The 18887-nt window shown below is 46.9% G+C and overlaps 1 protein-coding gene across 1 annotated transcript; it reads right to left on the bottom strand.

The window, feature by feature from the left end:
* Nucleotides 1-16142: 16142 nt before the first annotated feature.
* LOC136474636 (protein MODIFYING WALL LIGNIN-1-like) lies at nt 16143-17541 on the bottom strand. The gene is made up of 3 exons (XM_066472197.1): nt 17277-17541; nt 16945-17150; nt 16143-16817 (listed from the first exon to the last, which is right to left on the bottom strand). The coding sequence occupies exons 1-3, from the start codon at nt 17388-17390 to the stop codon at nt 16508-16510; spliced, it is 630 nt and encodes a 209-aa protein (XP_066328294.1). The 5' UTR covers nt 17391-17541; the 3' UTR covers nt 16143-16507.
* Nucleotides 17542-18887: the final 1346 nt, after the last annotated feature.

The following is an 18887-nucleotide window of genomic DNA, read 5'->3' as shown; positions in this document are numbered from 1 at the left end:
TCTGTATACCAGCTGAAGCTTCTCCAACATTGATGGTAATGTGTAGTTGTGCTCTTTGTTGGCGCAATTTATTCTTTCTTGTATGGCAAATTTTATAGTTTTGGTTTGAAGTAAATGAATCATGAATGGTTTCTTTTTTGTCTTGTTTCAGATGTAGCGAGGGGCTGCTGCTGTATGGTGCATAGATTATTTTTCGCTAATGCAACTCTCTATGTGTTATTTACAATAATTGGATATGAAAATTTTCAAAATGAGTTAAGCTTCTTGGTAATTACTAATATTCAACATATTCAGAACTTGCCAATCAAACTAGGGAAAATTCCAAAATGAGATGAGCTTCTTAGTAGTTAATAAAATTATAAGATCATTCACTCTGTAGTCTCTACCATCAAATCGATCGTGCCAAGACTCACTGTAAAAGCTGATGACTATGGGTGAATATACTATTATACTCATTTCTAATATCATACTAATATGGGTGAATTCTTTTATAAAGCAAATCTGGTGTACAGTTTTTATTAAGTATGCACTACTATTCATTTTTGGTAAGTTACCTTGCACACTTCCTTGTAGTTGACTTCTATAGGATCTCATGCTCATGCTATCACTACCATAGACCGTTTTTCTCTCGACTCTGATATTTTTATCTCATATATCTTGCTGCAAAGTTGGATACCAATATTTTTTTATCATGTGCTGCAGAGTGCAGACTCTGATGTGACATGAGCTGTAAATTTCTAAGAGGTAAGTTGATCTAGTTCATTATTGTTGCCATTTTTTCTGCCTACAGAACTAGTTTTTGCCTTCAAAGTTACAGATCCTGTATTGAGCAGTAGCGGTATTGGTGCTTCTGAAGTAGTTGCTAGTCACGTTATTCTTAGAAAACAAATCTGCACAATCATCGATCTCAACATTATTCTTAAATTTTTTGGGAGAGAACTAAATCTCAACGTATATTCTAATAAGAAATCGTCGATCTCAAATTTGTCCAGGGGCTGCTGCCATATCCTTCCGGACCTCACTTAAACGATAGACATTTTAAATAGCCAATAAGTTTTTTCTCTGATATCTTGCCTTACATCACTATAACTGTGATGATGTTCTTCTCATAAAAAAATTGTAGTTGTTGCATAATTAGTAGGGTGTGATGATATTTTATGGACTGCTGTGTGTGATAAACTGCTTTAGTTACCATTAGAATGCTTGTTAGTTACTGTTTTAGCAGGCCACTTGAGGTACAGTTCTACTTTGGTCAATTATCTGATTGCAGCCTTATGCCCAAAACATGTATGGATCATATTGGTACTTTAATTGCAGCTCATTTGTCAAAATTTTCAATTAGGCATACCACCAGAATTAACTAGCCCTTTTGAATAACAATACCTGTTACATAACCGGTGATATGGTTACCAGCCTACAACTAGACCATTCTGAAATTTTTATGTTTCTACAAGTATTGATTTACTATATACGCAACAAACATGAATATAACTCTTGTTTCCATATTTCCTGGTTCATGTGCGAAATGTAAATATATATGTTCTAATCGAATTTGAATTGTAAATTTGATTTTTTTTTGCAGAAAAATGTACTGTAGGGGGTTAACCGCCCCTACAAACAAGTATTATATGGGCGGCTGGTACTACAGCCGCCCCTACAAATCGATTTGTAGGGATGGCTGATAACACCAACCGCCTCTACAAATCGATTTGTAAGAACGGTCTAGGAACCGTTTCTACAAATACATGATTTGTAGAGACGACGGTACAGTAGGGACGGTGACCTAACCGCCTCTACAAAGGCTCATCCGCCGTCCCTACAAACTATTTAGTGTCAGTCTCGTGAGACCGCGTGCAGGACTGCGGCGTACACTGCGCGTACGGACATGCCTCGCACAGACACAGCCCGGATCTCCACTTCGATCTCCTCACACTGTGCACAGCGAGCACCATCTGCATGTCAGGTTGATAGCAAGCTAGAGGACAAGGCACGCATGCAGCTAAGCTGGGGCATGGGATCGTGCGTGGATATGCAGCATCAGATTGAAGCACACTGATCGAATCCAACAGATGTATGTGGAGCCCGGCCGCCGGGGCAGGCAGGGGCTGCGTTGGTTGGGGTGGGGCGGCGGTTGGTCCCTCGTCACGTCCGGCCGTCTCCCCGTGCTCGCCAGCCGGCGGACACCCGTCATGGGATTCTGCCACACATATTCTGCCCATCCGTCGTATGGGGCCGCTTGCACGTCCTCCCGTCTTCAAAGCGTACGCGGGTGGCGGGTCACCACGTATTTGATCAGATACGCACGAATATGCCCAAAGCCTGTTGTTAGCCTGGCCTGCAGGCCTGGAGGCCGGTGCATGATTGATTGATATTATGCATGCATGATCAGACGACGCCTGCAGATCGAGTGAGTGCAGGCCACTCATGCATCTGTAGCAGTACGCGTAGGAGTATAGCATGGGCCACCAGAACCACTGCACGAATTATTGGCCGTACAAGTAGCAGCCGTCCGGCTCCGGCAGCCAGAGGAAGCAGACGGAATATTGGGATTTTGGCTACTATAGCATTTTTATTTTTATTTGGCAATTAGTATTCAATCATGAACTAATTAGGCTTAAAACGTTCGTCTCGCGATTTCCAACCAAACTATGCAATTAGTTTTTTTCGTATACATTTAATGCTCCATGCACGTATCGCAAGATTCGATGTGATGACTACTGCAGCATTTTTTGGGAAAACTTTTTGGAACTAAGCAAGGCCCTAGCTGATCGCACGTGTCGAGATCGACGTCGCCAGAGACCGATAGCGCGCGCATCATCTGCAGACCTGCAGGGTGGGTCAATCCATCCATGCATCGTACGTACGACCACGCCATAGGGCGCGAGAGATTTCGTCATCCCTACCCTACCGATCGCGATCGAAGTCGGAGCTAGGCGCAGCGCCGACTCTATACGGCCTAATTTTTTATAATTTGATCTTTTTTTAAAGAAAATTTAGGTTTGGCCTCTGAGAGACGTAAATTCATCTTTGGATCCCTGGGGTCGGCGTCAGAACTCATGGCGTCGAGGTAACACGTCTCGACGCCACAGATCTTGGCTCCTAGGTGCCTGGCTGTGCACAGCAGGGCATCTTAGGTGGCGTTGACGTGGCCGGTACCTCGGCGCCAGAATACATGGCTCCGAGCTCGGCGCCACAGATCTTTGCGCCGACCTCGGAGCCGTCAGATGATGTGCTGCGACGGAGGTGATGAGACGTGCAAACGGTAGCAGGCCCACACCACACACGGCTCTCCTCTCCTCCCCAGACACGCTGCTTTTGCCCCTGCAGGTGGAGAGCTGTAGCGTCAAATCATCTAGCCCCTACTCGTCCCAAATTATCTCGCGCTTTAGGTTTTCGTGCCGCAAATTTAACAAAATACGTGCAATATTTGTATCTCCAAATAAATTTATTAAAAAACTAGATTCAAATATTTTTCTAACGATACCAATTATGTACTATAAATATTAATATTTTTTAATATATATTTTGTTAAAGTTATTTCTCGAGAAGCGAAAACGACATATATTTCTCGAGAAACGAAAACGACACACATGCCTATAGCTACTCTCTCTCTGGGTCTGGGCCTCTGAGGTCTGGGCTGGCTCTAGCTAGCTGCCTGTGTCTGTGTGGTTGTAAACAACGAGAGATACTTTTGTTTCGTGCTGCTGCTGCCGGCCGGCCGCCTGCTTGCTGCCTTGCTGCTTGCAACTTTCAAGGCAGCCCCGTGACTTCCATGGAACAGCAACACACCAGACCTAAGACCTGAGACCACACCTCTCTCTCTCTCTGAGCGAGAGCTAGTACAGGTAGGAGCAGTGGAGACTTGTAGGCCCGTTCGTTTGGAGGAATTTTGGAGAAATCTAGAGGAATTTGTAAGAGAAAAAACACTGTTTCGGATGAAAAAAAAACAAATCAAGTTAGGTTTAAGGGCACGTAAACGGAGCCGTAGTAGTAAATGGGGAGAGTTATGACCATGCATCTATCCAGAGTCCAGAGAGGTGCAATGCAAGCTAGGTAGGGGAGGGATCCACTTTTGAGGGCAGTGCATGCAATGCAATGCAATTGCAGCTGCATTTTTCTATTTGCCCCTTCGGCCCTCCCTCCCTCCCTGCAACTGCAAGCCCCTTCCCAGCCTCCCAGGCAGGCCTGCATGCTGCCCTGCTATAGCTGCAGCTGCATGATGCATGGGTGTGTGTGATGGTGAGCTTGGCGCCGAGCTCGACGTTAAGATCTGTGGCGCCGACCTCGGCGCCTTGTATTCTGGTGTCGAGGTACCGGCCACGTCAACGCCACCTAGGCTGCCCTGCTGTGCTCGGCCAGGCACCTCGAAGCCAAGATCTGTGGCGCCGAGACGTGTTACCTCGGCGCCATGAGTCCTGGCGCCGACCCCCAGGGTCCAAAAATGAGTTTACGTCTCCCAAAGAGCTAAACGTAAATTTTCTTTAAAAAAGGACCAAATTATAAAAAAAAAATTGGGCCTATACGGCGACAGTTATATGCGCCTGCCTCGGTGCCGCTGCACATGCCGGACTTCACTCCAATCAGCGTTCGATCGGTCGCCGAGGCCAAGTCACGCGTGCATGTGAAGGTCGCGGTTGACCGGGCTATGGCATGACAAATTAGCCGACTACACAAAGCACCAAACTGGAATAATATAGACTATACTCTTCCCTCTGGTAGTGCACTATATTTGCACCAAATTGAAATTTTTAAAATTTGACCAAATTTATAGATAGCATCCACATTTATGTCTCCAAATATGTACTATGAAAATATATTTTATTATTAATTTAATGGTATTTTTTGTGTTATAAATGTTGATACACTTAACGTTTTCATATAGGTTTGGTCAAACTTAAAATTATTATAAACAACTAAGGCATCCAAGTGGCTAGTTTGACAAATCTTGAAATCGATAACACTTATCATAACCGGCGCGTTCGACCAGCCGGCTGATACTCCTCAGCGAGCACTGTTCATCAATCAGCCGCTATAGTATTTCTCTCTCACAAAACCAGCCAGTTTCAGCCAAGTTTCAGACCAGCGAACAGGGCCGAACGTCTTACTAATGCATCACTTGCCACTAAAAAAAATAATTCACTCATTGAATCAGAGACTCATCAGAGGTCAAACCCAACCAAACCTGTTTCTTGACAACGACCCTGTGCTAAATCCTTCAGCCGAAGTATTTCCTCTCCTCCTCGTATATTACTGTTAGAGGGCCTAGAGGGAATGCCCGTGTCGGCATGCCAATAAATAATACACATATACACATACACATGACCTGGTTCCATTGTGTCCCAACATACGGCCTGTTCGCTGATTGGTTTCTGAGCTGATAAGCCCGACTGGTGCTGTTTTGTTGTGAGAGAAAAATACTGTTGACTGACTGATAAGCCCTGGTTGAAACCAACAAGCGAACAGGCTGATAATAATGACCATTTGGTTGGATCCCAAACGGATTGATAGCTCTTGTCTGATCAACATTCGTCGTACTCAAGTCCGATTCTCAGCCTGTTCGTTCGTTGGTTTCAGCCAGAGCTTATCAGCCAGCTAACAATATTTTTCTCTCATAATAAACCAGCATTAGCTGGGCTTATCAGTCAAAAAAAAAAATAACGACTAAACGTGCCGATGCTTTCTTGGTTGTTTTATGCAAGACTCCAGTTCCGGCAGTCTGCACGACCACTCCAATCAATGTCACCTCCACGGAACGGAAGCACGCAGCGGACTCATCGGTTTCATCAGATATACCGTGCCGTGCCGACTACCTATGGCATATAGGCGTGCGACCGGTAATATATGTGTTCATGGAAATCAAATCTATTTCTACAAATCGAATATGTTTTGTTCGGGCTTCCAAATCACCAATGCTATTGACATAGATTTTTTCCCTTTCCTGTTTATATATAATTCTATCGTACACGCAAGTTCTTGAAAAGAGAACTTTTATACTATGTACCCCTCATGTCAAAAGTACATGTATTTTTTTTTGTGAATTTGCATTGTTCTTAATATATATATCTTTAACTGTTATTTTAATTTCTTATAGTAGAATATATATTCTAAACCATTCAAGTTATGAGATTTTGCAAGTATGGTTCAATGTAGTTCTGGTGCAATATAGTGTTCATGCTTTCAAACTAAATAGTTGAAGTTATTAATGTTATAATTTTAAGACTTGACTATACAAATTTTGTTCTGAATGATATGATTTTTATGATTAGATGGAGTGCTTAGAGAAACTCTAGCAATGACTCCTAAAACAGGGCTTCTATTTATAATTTGAGATTTTTTAGGGCACTATTTTCTAGACTGGACTCGAACGATAGCCCTCAAGTCAAGGCTCCTACATTTCTGAGCCCCCATCAATTGGTCACATAACTCATATGGAGTGTTTGAGACTGCTTCACGATCTTTGATTCACAAACTCCACTGCGGAGCAGATCAATAAAAACCTGGAGCTTGTAGAGCACACCTTTAGGTGCTCTCACAACTCCACCTTTTTTTCCTGGAGCAGAGTTGTGTGGAGCTAAACCTGTTTGGCTAAAAAAAACGTGTAGCGGAGCTGAAAATGTGGAGTGGAGCAGTCCTAAACACCCCCTTAGTCTATTTTTTTCCATCTCCTATTCCTTTAGTTTCATCGCCGCTGTGTGTCGCAAAAGGATGTGCCTAGGGAACCACGCAAGGAGGAGGCAACGCTGGGGAGCCACTTCGAAGAGAAAAAGGTCGCGCTAGGGGCAGGACCGAGCCAAGGAGGAGGGTTCCAGGAGCGAGGCCGGGATGGGATAGGAGTTGACGAGGAGAAGCCGCGGCAGGAGAGATGTCGGGGGAGGGAGCTTGCATCGGGGAGGAAGGAGACCGGGACAGATGGAGGCCGACAATGGAATTGACGCACGAGGACATCTAGAGTGTGGCTGGTGGCAGCGTATTTGTGGAAATTGTGAAGCGATGGTGGATTGGAAAGCGAGCGATCAGGCACAGAGAATCTATCCATATATAGGCGTGGGGGATGTAATGGTAGGAAAACAAAAATAGAACCCTTGTAGAGCATCTAATAAGAACGAAGGCTTGAGAGGAGGATTTGGGTAGCTTCTAATTTTGAAGCCGGAGTAGAAGCCGTGCAGCAGTGTATTTGTCACCCTTATCGTTAAAAATACATTAGGAGATTGGATAAGGGTCTTGCTAGAATTGCTATAAGTGACCACTAAAAAGTACATTTACGGATTGGAAATTTGCATTGTTAAAAAATTTCATCAGCTCCCTGGCGTGCCTAGACAACGCACGCACACGTAAAAGTAGCCAAGAGTCCTCCACGGGCTGTAAATTAAAGCGGGTGGCATGGTCAGCCAAGCTAGAAGGTTCCACCCGTCATCATCCAGTCAGTCCGGTCGATCTATCAGTTTCCTATCTTCTTTTCGGCTGCCGCAAAAGCAGCTGCCTCTTCCACCGCCAGAGGCCTCCGATTTGTTGCCTAGCTCCCGGTGACGCGAGGACGCTATGCGCCAGCGCTTAACCGCGCGGGTGCATGCACCCAGCCCCCGCGCAGCGCACGCGTGATATGCCACCCCGGCGACGTTGATTAGGCCGCGCGGGAAGAGAAACCACGCGAAACGAAACCTGAAAGCCGAAAGGCGGAGGAGCGGTTTTGCTGCCGGGTGCGGCTGGGTGGTTGGCGTACCTGGTCGGCCGTCCAGATACCAGTAATCTAATGCAGCCCACCCCGTCCGTGCCGTCGCTTTCGCTTTCGCTTTCCGTCGTCCCCGGCCCCGTTCTGGGATCCTCTCTTTTGTTTTGTTTTCCTCCGCTAGCACCCCCTTTTGCCTCGCCTTTTCGGGTGTTGCTCCCCTGTCACTCCGGTGGACTCACCTCGCCGTGCACTGAACCTTCTTCAGTTGTACTATAGTACTGCCGCATCGGATCGGTCGATCGATGTCGATCCCCCCTGATCTGATGACCTGACCGACCGCGCCCGACCTGACTCACTCCACCTTTCTAGCTAGCCAAGAGAAGATAGGCGCGCATGTGCACAGCGCACGTAGACGTACTCCTCCAACCAACCCATCGCCACTGCCATCCTTGCCGTGCCTTCCCTGGTTGCTTCCTTACTCATGGTTCCTCAATGGCATCCATCCAAAAGGCGCACGGATGGCTTCTTTTAGTGGCGCTGTGGGGAGGGAGATTGGGGTACAGCTGCCACCGCCTGCCGGTCTCGGACTCTTCTTTATTTAGGAAAAACACTATTTGCTACTACGGGGCACTACTATGCGGACGCGCCTCTCCTCCCGACAGATCATCCTTGTTCTGATCCCCTTTTGTCTCCCATCTCCCAAAAGCATCCTCTATGCCTTGTAAAGCAAACAAGGTCTTTGATTAATTTAGAGCGAGAGGTTGCCGCTGTGTTGATCCAGTCCAGTCCAGTTAATTGCTGGGGTAGACTCGATCGGTGGTGCTTCAGGCCCATGCGCCATCATCCACTCTTTCTCTCTCCTGTGTAGAGTATGCTTCCTCACTTTATTTTCCTACGATGCTATGCCTCCCACACTGTCAGAGGCCACTAGCGCACGGCCGTCACACGTCACAGCATAGTACAGGGGATAGACGATAGAGATATGCGCATCCATGCATGCAATCGCTGGCGGGAGATTCTGTCAGCTGGAAGCTGAGAATAGGCGATCCAAAGGTAAGGTGATGAGCCGGGATTTCCAAACGTACTTGTTTTTTTTTAATGCATCGCGCACTCGCGTCGCCAAAACACCGCCCATCGCTCGAAAGACGAAAAGGAGGAGCAGTGCTATGATGTGCGCCCAGGCAGGATGGAACAACGTTGCTTTCAGGAATCAAAAGGACGCGGAAAAGGCGCCAGCCACGCTTCAGATTTTGAGATCACAGTCACGATGAACTGAGGGGGGCCGACCTTGGTTCCGTCCACTACAGATCCTGCGATCCACGAGCCGATCGACCCGGCGTAACGTGGCGTTATTATCTGCTTTACAGCGCATTTCTTTGTGTCCCTGTCTGACGGACACAGTAGCTAGCTAGCCCCCGCTGCGAGGGACTACACTACTGCAGTGGGGCAGCGCACACCAAAAGCTAGCTGATTGGATATACTGTTCGCTTGTCTTATAAGTCGTATTTTTTAGTTAACGAATAATATTTTTCTCTCACAATAAATCAGTCAACAGTACTTTCAGCTATGGCTTATCAGCCAAACGAACATGACACAAATCATGCCATCATGGAACCAGTGATGATTGAAGAGAGCGCAGCATTTTAGCTGGTAGTTAAGGGATGGCGAGCCGGTGGGCAAAACGTCAGGAAATCTTTACATGTCAATCGTGTGATCTCACATTTCGTGATAGGACCACTTTGGTACCAAAATCTAGGTGCATTTCTTCTTCCACTTCCAGCAAGCACACGGGCGCCCATGCAATTCTGAGGGGACTGAGTCCTTTTCATGACCTATGTGAAAATATTCTTTCTGCAGAGAAAACTTTTGTGCTTATGCGTAATAAGAATAGTTCAAGATAGATAACTCTAAATGAATGCACTACTCGTTCCACTTTGAGTCTTGACCATTGAGATCTTTTACAGGTAAGCAGAAAGATTTATTCTGACTTCATTCATCTCCTGCCGAGAATGCATCGAACAATAGAAGTTAGTACAAAGAAGAAAAAAAACACCCAACGCCACAAAGATAGGAAGTTGTGGGGCATATCTATTGCAACTATTTTTTGAAAATGGGAATTGTAACACATCAACTTTTGTTGGTTTGGAGAGGAAATTAACCATCATCTAAATTATCTAACCATATTAGGAGAATCAAATTACTTAATGTGACGAGAAGAACATTCGATCGGCAGCAAATGCTGAAGGAAACATCATGGACATGGTCCATCGCTATGGCCTATTGCTGGGCTCAATTCGCAGGATTGGTGCCCCACCAGGCCGCCACTGCTATGATGCGATCCGGTGAAATGCTCCAACCCCGCACGGCTGCACCCTCTTGGCCTCTTGTCCCAGGAGGGACGTGCTGGAGCGGACAACGGCCCACCGGGCGTCCATCACCGAGATGCGGGCCTCCGCGGAGTTGAGCGTGGGCTCGGATGTCATCACCGAGACGACATGCTCAGCGGCCCACGATAAGGCGACGTGCCTCGTTTCAGCCTTCTAAGATTTATAGGCCCAGCGTTGCCTCTGGCAAGGCAAACCTGGCGTAGACAAGCGCCAATCTTCGATCCGAGTGTTCCGGCTTCCGACGACTATCCCCTCCTGTACTTCTATTTCTTTGTGATGTTTTCATCCGGTTGTTGATTCGGCCCATTTCATTCACAAAAATAAGTGTCTAACTAGCTATGAAGGCCCGTATGAAGTGTATGTTTTAGGCCTATCATGAGGATTCCTTTTCTTTTTTTTTTGTTTTGTTTTCTATTTTCTGTTTCTTTTACCTTTCTCTTTTCTCTTTTTAAATTTTATCATGCGTATTTTAAATTTCATTTAATTTTTCTGATTATTTAAAAAAAATTGTACTTGGTGCTTTTGCAATGTTCTATAGTATCCATGAAATATTCTAAATTGTATTTTTGTTGTGCACATAATATCGATATGATGTTTCATGATATATTTTCGCTTGCTCATACAATACGCGTGAGATGTTCCATGGTACATTTTGAACTGTTCACATAGTAGTTATGGGACGTTTCACGATGTTTTTTTTATTCACACAGTACCATGAGATTTTCTAACTCTTTTTTTCTTTCTCTTTTCTCCTTTTGTTTTTCTATATTTTAATTTTCAATATTCTTAATTTTTTGTTTTTTGTATTTATATTTTCATACACGGTGTGTTTTGCAGTGTCCCTATAGTACCGGCGAGATGTTCCTTGTTGTATTTTAGGTTGTTCATGTAATATCATAGGAAGTTCCATGATATTATATTTGAGAGAATTACTTCCTTGGCCTTAAAACGGTTTTGCTTCCTTCCTTGGCCCCTTTAGTTTTGAACTTACATATTTGGCCCGAAATTAAACTTTGGTTCCTTAGTTGGTCTTTCCGTTAGATTTGTCCACTAAAGGTGTTAAGTGGGACACAAATTGACGCTTTTACCCTTGGGCAAGATAGACAGAGTTCGATTTTGATGTATTTCATTTTGAGGATTATTTAGGCTATTTTCCCAAGTTTATGCAATCATGATGACCTCAACCCATGCAAAGTTAGTCTAAATAATCCTCAAAATAAAACATATCAAAACCGAACTTTGTATTCTTGCCTATCTCACCCAGAATTCATGTCCCACTTGACACCGTTAGTGGCCAAATCTAACAGAAGGGCCAAATAGGTAAGTTCAAAAATAAAGTAGCCAAGGAAGGAAGTGGAACCTCTTTTAGGGCCAAAGAAGTAATTATCTCACTATATTTTCAATTGTCCACACATTACCTATGTGATGTTCCATGTTATATTTTACCTTGTTTACATAGTATTGATGTAATGTTCCACGACGTATTTTCATCATGTATTTTTCATTATTCACACAGTATCCATAAGTTATTCTTATAGTGTATTTTGTTTATCCATGTGGTATATATGAAATGCTCTAGGTATTTTTCAATTGTTACAACGATCTTCATGAGATGTTCTCTTTTTATATTACTAAAACACAGTTCACCTAAACGGTTTTGAGAATTTATCGGGTAAAAATGTATGATTTTAGAGTTTGAGAAGGAAAATCACACTACAGCAATAGTTTGGGAAGGTATAATAGTGTTTTTCCTTGCTTCACAGCGTTTCTCACTTGCTCTGTGAATCGATCACCCGGAAAGTGGGCGCCACAGCAAAGGCGAGCTTGGGCCGCAGCCCACATGGGAATCAGAGAACAAATAGGTCGAGCAGGTCGCTAACGAGGATCGACATGCGGCTCGCGTTGGAGGCATGGACGGGCCACCGTGGGAATCATGGACGTGCATCACGGATAAGCGACTTGTTTCGGCAATTTTTTGGCCCGGTGTTGCCTCCGGCTCTTGTTGTTTTCTGCTCAAAATTCACAGAGCTGTATGGTCAGGCAAACCTTTGACTGCTGCTAACGCCTAAAGCCAACCTGGATGGCTGGAACAAAGCACACGCACATGCTCCCCACCCGCCACGTTTATCCACGTTTCCAGCGGGGCTGCAGAATCACGTGCAATGATCATCTCATTTGAGACCTGTAGATTACTCGTTACATACCTCTGTTATGCCCTTCAGATGCAATCGCGTCGTTGTTGCCAACCAGAACCAGGTCATCATTGTGATAAAAAAAAGAACCAGGTCATCATTGCAATGTTGCATGCGTCTTTACAACCAGACGAAGTGCACAGGTAGTTTCGCCATGGACTCTACTGCATCGCGTAGCCCGCCCGCTTCGTTGGACCTGGGACACCAGACGCCTCCGATTCTGACTTCGCGATTGCCGTCTCGCTTCCGAGACTGTTTCCTTTCAACGGATGCTACGGATTCTTTTGGACAGAGTTCTTGACAGCCCTTGCAGCGATCTGTCTACGCGCGTTGCGAGTCACTGCATTCATGTCATGGTTAGACTTTGGGGCTATTGCGTTCTTGCTCTAATTTTGACATCCAATTGTGATTTTACCTCTCTTTCTGTTATCGTTGTGATTTTACCCCTGTTATTTGAAAACGAAGCTTAAGTATACCCCTACTCTGGTAACAGCAAGTAACGGTGTTAAATGGGCTCAGTAAGGACAAGTTTGCCCATGCAAAATTGTCCCTACTTATCTGAATACATTGTGATTTTACCCCTGTTTTCTAAAAAATTTGACAGCATAATTACACAACTTGTTACCTATGATTCCACACAGCATGCAAATATAGATAGATAATATCACATCAAATAAAAATGTAGCAAAAGTATCCATACAGTACAAAGCCTCATCCAACATACAAGTCCAACAAAAGCGGTAGCTAATAGTGAGATATTACATGTTCAGTGTCATACATCATATTCATGCAGCTATTCCCAACAGTGCACCCAACCTCCCTCCTCTTCCTCTTCCACTTCCTCTTCCGCTTTCTCTTCCTCTTCCTTCTGTTCCAGCCCCTTCTGCTCCTTCTGTTCTAAGTCCTACACTTGCACTTCCTCTTCCTCTTCCTCTTCCCCTTCTCCTTCCCCTTCCCCTTCCCCTTGCACTTGCACTTGCACTTCACATAAATGGAGAAAAATGGTTCAGTAAACAAGTTGACTAAATAAGCATTTTTTTCAAACAATAATAACTTTGTAATAGAAATTCTCTACTATGAAACTTTGTAAAACACTGAAACATCAAAACAAGCACAAGTTACAAATGACACAGAAACAACCTAAAGATATGACAAGGTAAACCATCAACACTTAGAGCACTGAATGATCACTTCAAAACAATCATAGGCACTGAAGGTAGCTCGGTGTGGCAATTTGACTGTCAGGCCTTGTATCAAGGCAGTCCAGCGGCAACTGAGGACCAGGGCCAGACGGGTTTGGCCCAAGCTTCTATCTTGCAGCCTGGGAAACGGTCAAGAATAGCATCATGTGCTTCATGGATGCCTTTCACAGAGAAGAAGTGCAACTGGAAAGGGTGAACAGATCATACATGGTATTGTTGCCAAAAAGCCTGGATTGCTAGCCCTGATCATACCTGACTACAAGGCTGCAGTCACAAATCAAGAAGCTTGTTGATCTAGACCAGACTGGATTCATCCAAGGTCGATCCACACTGCTCGATCAGTTTGCAAACGCCACTGGACAACAAATCAACTATAACAAAAGTACAGCTGTGCCCATTCACATGGACGAAGAGACTGCTGGCTCTACTGCTATGCAAACAAGGCCGACTAACCATCAACATTTAAGCTGGGCTGGTTTTAGTTGCTACTTCTATTATTGATTTAAATTCAAGAAATACTTGCAATTGAATAAAAATCTACAGTTGTAATGATCTTTTGAGTAGTCATTTAAATATGGCAGGCAACAGACACTAACGAAATCCTCTTTTGAAATACAAATGAGCATGACTCACATTGTTTGTGAAGATGGTTCATTTTGAGAAGATGAGCGATTTCTCTTTTGACTAGCAGTTGGACCTCCTTGGCAATGCTTCGCTATATGGCCTAGTTCATTACATTCAGAACATGGTCTCCTTTTCTTACTGGTGGTGGCCTCATCATAGGACTTGATCCTATAATTTCTTACATGTTCAGTGTCATACATCACATTCATGCAGCTATTCCCAACGGTGCACCCAACCTCCCTCCTCTTCCTCTTCCGCTTCCTCTTCCGCTTCCTCTTCATCTTCCTTCTGTTCCAGCCCCTTCTGCTCCTTCTGTTCCAGGTCTGTAAGAAAAGGAGACCATGTTCTGAATATAATGAACTAGGCCATATAGCGAAGCATTGCCAAGGAGGTCCAACTGCTAGTCAAAAGAGAAATCGCTCATCTTCTCAAAATGAACCATCTTCACAAACAATGTGAGACATGCTCATTTGTATTTCAAAAGAGGATTTCGTTAGTATCTGTTGCCTGCCATATTTAAATGACTACTCAAAAGATCATTACAACTGTAGATTTTTATTCAATTGCAAGTATTTCTTGAATTTAAATCAATAATAGAAGTAGCAACTAAAACCAGCCCAGCTTAAATGTTGATGGTTAGTCGGCCTTGTTTGCATAGCAGTAGAGCCAGCAGTCTCTTCGTCCATGTGAATGGGCACAACTGTACTCTTGTTATAGTTGATTTGCTGTCCAGTGGCGTTTGCAAACTGATCGAGCAGTGTGGATCGACCTTAGATGAATCCAGTCTGGTCTAGATCAACAAGCTTCTTGATTTGTGACTGCAGCCTTGTAGTCAGGTATGATCAGGGCTAGCAATTCAGGCTTTTTGGCAACAATACCATGTATGATCTGTTCACCCTTTCTAGTTGCACTTCTTCTCTGTGAAAGGCATCCATGAAGCACATGATGTTATTCTTGACCGTTTCCCAGGCTGCAAGATAGAAGCTTGGGCCAAACCCGTCTGGCCCTGGTCCTCAATTGCCGCTGGACTGCCTTGATACAAGGCCTGACAGTCAAATTGTCACACCGAGCTACCTTCAGTGCCTATGATTGTTTTGAAGTGATCATTCAGTGCTCTAAGTGTTGATGGTTTACCTTGTCATATCTTTAGGTTGTTTCTGTGTCATTTGTAACTTGTGCTTGTTTTGATGTTTCAGTGTTTTACAAAGTTTTATAGTAGAGAATTTCTATTACAAAGTTATTATTGTTTGAAAAAAATGCTTATTTAGTCAACTTGTTTACTGAACCATTTTTCTCCATTCATGTGAAGTGCAAGTGCAAGTGCAAGTGCAAGTGCAAGTGCAAGTGCAAGGGGAAGGGGAAGGGGAAGGAGAAGGGGAAGAGGAAGAGGAAGTGCAAGTGTAGGACCTGGAACAGAAGGAGCAGAAGGGGCTGGAACAGAAGGAAGAGAAAGAGGAAGCGAAAGAGGAAGCGGAAGAGGAAAAGGAGGGAGGTTGGGTGCACTGTTGGGAATAGCTGCATGAATGTGATGTATGACACTGAACATGTAATATCTCACTATTAGCTACTGCTTTTGTTGGACTTGTATGTTGGATGAGGCTTTGTACTGTATGGATACTTTTGCTACACTTTTATTTGATGTGATATTATCTATCTATATTTGCATGCTGTGTGGAATCATAGGTAACAAGTTGTGTAATTATGCTGTCAATTTTTTTTAGAAAACAGGGGTAAAATCACAATGTATTCAGATAAGTAGGGGCAATTTTGCATGGGCAAACTTGTCCTTACTGAGCCCATTTAACACCGTTACTTGCTGTTACCAGAGTAGGGGTATACTTAAGCTTCGTTTTCAAATAACAGGGGTAAAATCACAACGATGACAGAAACATAGGTAAAATCACAATTGGATGTAAAAATTGGGGCAAGAACACAGTAGCCCCTTATTGTAACCAGTCACACCACAGCGTCCAGGTCAGCCAATCAAGGCGTCAAGGAGAACATGCCCAGTTGCCCACTAGCACCAAGTTGGTGCACGTGCACACAAACACGCAACACACAGGGAAAAAAGAGGTAATTTTTCGTATGATTTATGTTTGCATTTTTGCAATGACCGCTAGTGTCATTTACATGTTACACGGTCGAGTCAGTAAACATGTCAGTAACGGGGCAGTAAACAGTAGTGTATGTACCTCTGTCGCGGCTGCTAAATATCCAACCAACCAGCGGTATATCCATATATCCGCCCCCACGGCACGGCCCCATCGGTCTGGTCCGGCGGCCGTGTGCCACTTTGCGTTGCCCCGCCTGCCAGCCCACCAGCTGCCCCACGCGGCGCGGCCTTTTGCGGCCGGCACGAACGTTGCCGCTCACCAGCCGCCTCCGGTTGGTCCGCCCCCCGCGGCCGCGCCCCAGCCAGCCTGCCAGCCTGCCTCATTGCTTGGATCGCCCGCACGGTTGTTCCGCGTCTGCCGACGCCGCGTCGAGATGTGCCCTCGTGCATATCGCCGATGACGACGATGCGGGTGTCGTCGCCATGGCCCCCGCTGCCGCGGTCGATTCGGTGGCGAAGGTGAGGCCGAGGATGATGAGCGCCGTGACGACGACCAGGCCCGCCGCGCCGCCGAACACGCCGCTCCGGGCCACGTAGCAGTCGCCGTCCATCCACCCGCGCCCGTACCGCTGCCCGTGGTTCATGCTCGCCGCTGTCGCCAGCAGGATCACGGCCACCGCGAAGCTCAGCCTGCATCATCCGCGCAAACAACACCGCCCGACGAAATTCAGCTCACTCCTGACGCTGGAATCACGTGGCGAGCAGTATTTGTAGGAGTATGCATTACTCACCCGCCGGTCATTTTTTTTATACGTACCATGAGAGGACCAAGAGGGCGACGAACGCGGCGCGTCCTCTGGTGGCGGAGCTCTTCCTGGGCTCGCCGGCGCACACCGTGGTCACCGCCGCCGTGGTGCCCACGAGCTGCGCCACGAAGAGGAAGGCGATGGCGGCCACGCCCAGCTCGAAGGCGGAGCTCTTGGGCAGCGAGCAGAGGCTGCCGTCCAGCTTCATGTCCTTCTCCTGCGCACACCGACACGACAGGCAGACGAACGAACGAACCCCTCAGTCAGATCCGGGAACGCGGGTTTCTCGCCGAATTGCAAGACGAAGACGAAGAGCGCGGAGGAGGGCGAGGGGGCACCGTACCTTGACCTTGCGGAATTCCGCGGCGAGCGAGCAGGAGAAGGCGATGACGCTGAGGAGCACGACGATGCCGCAGATGGCGGCGCGGCAGGACAGCCCGCTGCTCCCCTTCTCCATCGCGCGAGCTCAATCGCTCCGTGCGTGCTTGCCCACCTAATTCCACTAATAATTCCGCTCTCGGCTGTCTGCTGCGGCCTCTGTCTCGTTGGAAGCACTGGCGCGAATAATTGCTCGTGTCATCTGAGCCTATCTCTACGTATAAATGGAGGAATTTCCACGAACAGGTCACCGTGAGACGGCGAATACTAGGAGCGGCGTGCGGCGCGTAGAATCGACCAGGGTTCGTGGGTTGCGGAAGATGAGATGGGGGGGGGGGGGGGGGGGGGGGGGGAGAGAGAGAGGCAGGGGAGATGAGGCCTGGCCTGGATGCTAAACAATCCACGTGGACACGTCCACTGGCAGACTAGTTTAGCTATTTTCTGGTGCCGTAATCGAAGGCGGGGACTGGAGGAGGAAGAAGAAGAGGGAATTGGTAAAGGGGAGGCTCCGAATTCGGATCCCGGCATGCTGATCGAGTGGCTGGACGAATTGACCGGCTGGGTGGCTGGTTAGCTTGGTCAGCCAGGTAGGACCCGTTTGGGGAAGGTAGGAAAGCCAGCACGGAAAGAATCATGCGTCATCGTGGGCTCGCGCGCGGCGCTCTCGAATCGCCCCGCACCAGCTACTACCCGCGATGCTGCAGTTGTTTATGTGCCAACAATGCATGATGCAATTCTTTAGCGTCGCTTTTTTTTTAAGCCACCCGTGTCGTGTCATGATCGAGTCGCGCCCGTAATGGCCAGGTAACACATGAATTAGTGGCGAAAGCCGAAGGGAAACTTGAGAAAGACCGGGAGGACAACAGGAGCGAAGAGCAAGTAGAATTGCGAGGAATCGGCATTCGGCAGCCCCTTTGCGCCTTTCAGCTCTCTCTCTTTCCCTCTTCGCCGTTGTCTTTGCGTCCGCGGGGAGGCAGCGCGACTGCGACGTCGGGTGGCGCCGTCCCCCCGGCCATTCTCGGCGGTTGGGCACGGGCTGGGCACGCGCGCCCCCAGTAGATGCGGGGCGCCGATGCATGCAAGGTCCTGCTCCCTGTGGGCCCCGCTACGAGGTGGGACGCCGCCGGCCTCCTCGTTAGACTTCGCCGCGTGCGGATTACGGAAGTGCGCATCTGGCCCAACTGCAACTGGCTGCTGCTGCGTTCTCACCAGCGGTCCGACCGAATCCGCCGTTTCTTTCGCCCCGGCCCGCCGGCCGCGCACCGCACGTCACGTCGTCGGGAGGAACGCCGCGCGCACCGCTTTCCGTGTCGCTCATCTCCGATCCTCCGCCGTGCCGTTGAAACCGATCCTAGTGGCGGGCTGCCGTCTGGTGGGCGGCGTGAGAGGATCGCACGCGGTGCGGAATGATTGCAGTTTTGTTACGAGAGGAAAATACTGTAGCTGATAAGCCGGCTGACCGGTTCGAGCGAACGGGAGAGCACGAACGGACGATGCTATCTCCACCAACGGTTGACACTTGACCAGTTGACCGTCGAATCATGCTGGGCTGGCTGCTGCCTTGTAAGCGAAGCCG

The sequence above is a fragment of the Miscanthus floridulus genome, chromosome 8 (genome assembly GCF_019320115.1).
Source record: "Miscanthus floridulus cultivar M001 chromosome 8, ASM1932011v1, whole genome shotgun sequence".
NCBI lineage: Eukaryota > Viridiplantae > Streptophyta > Magnoliopsida > Poales > Poaceae > Miscanthus > Miscanthus floridulus.
This window is presented reverse-complemented; position numbering and strand designations above follow the sequence as displayed.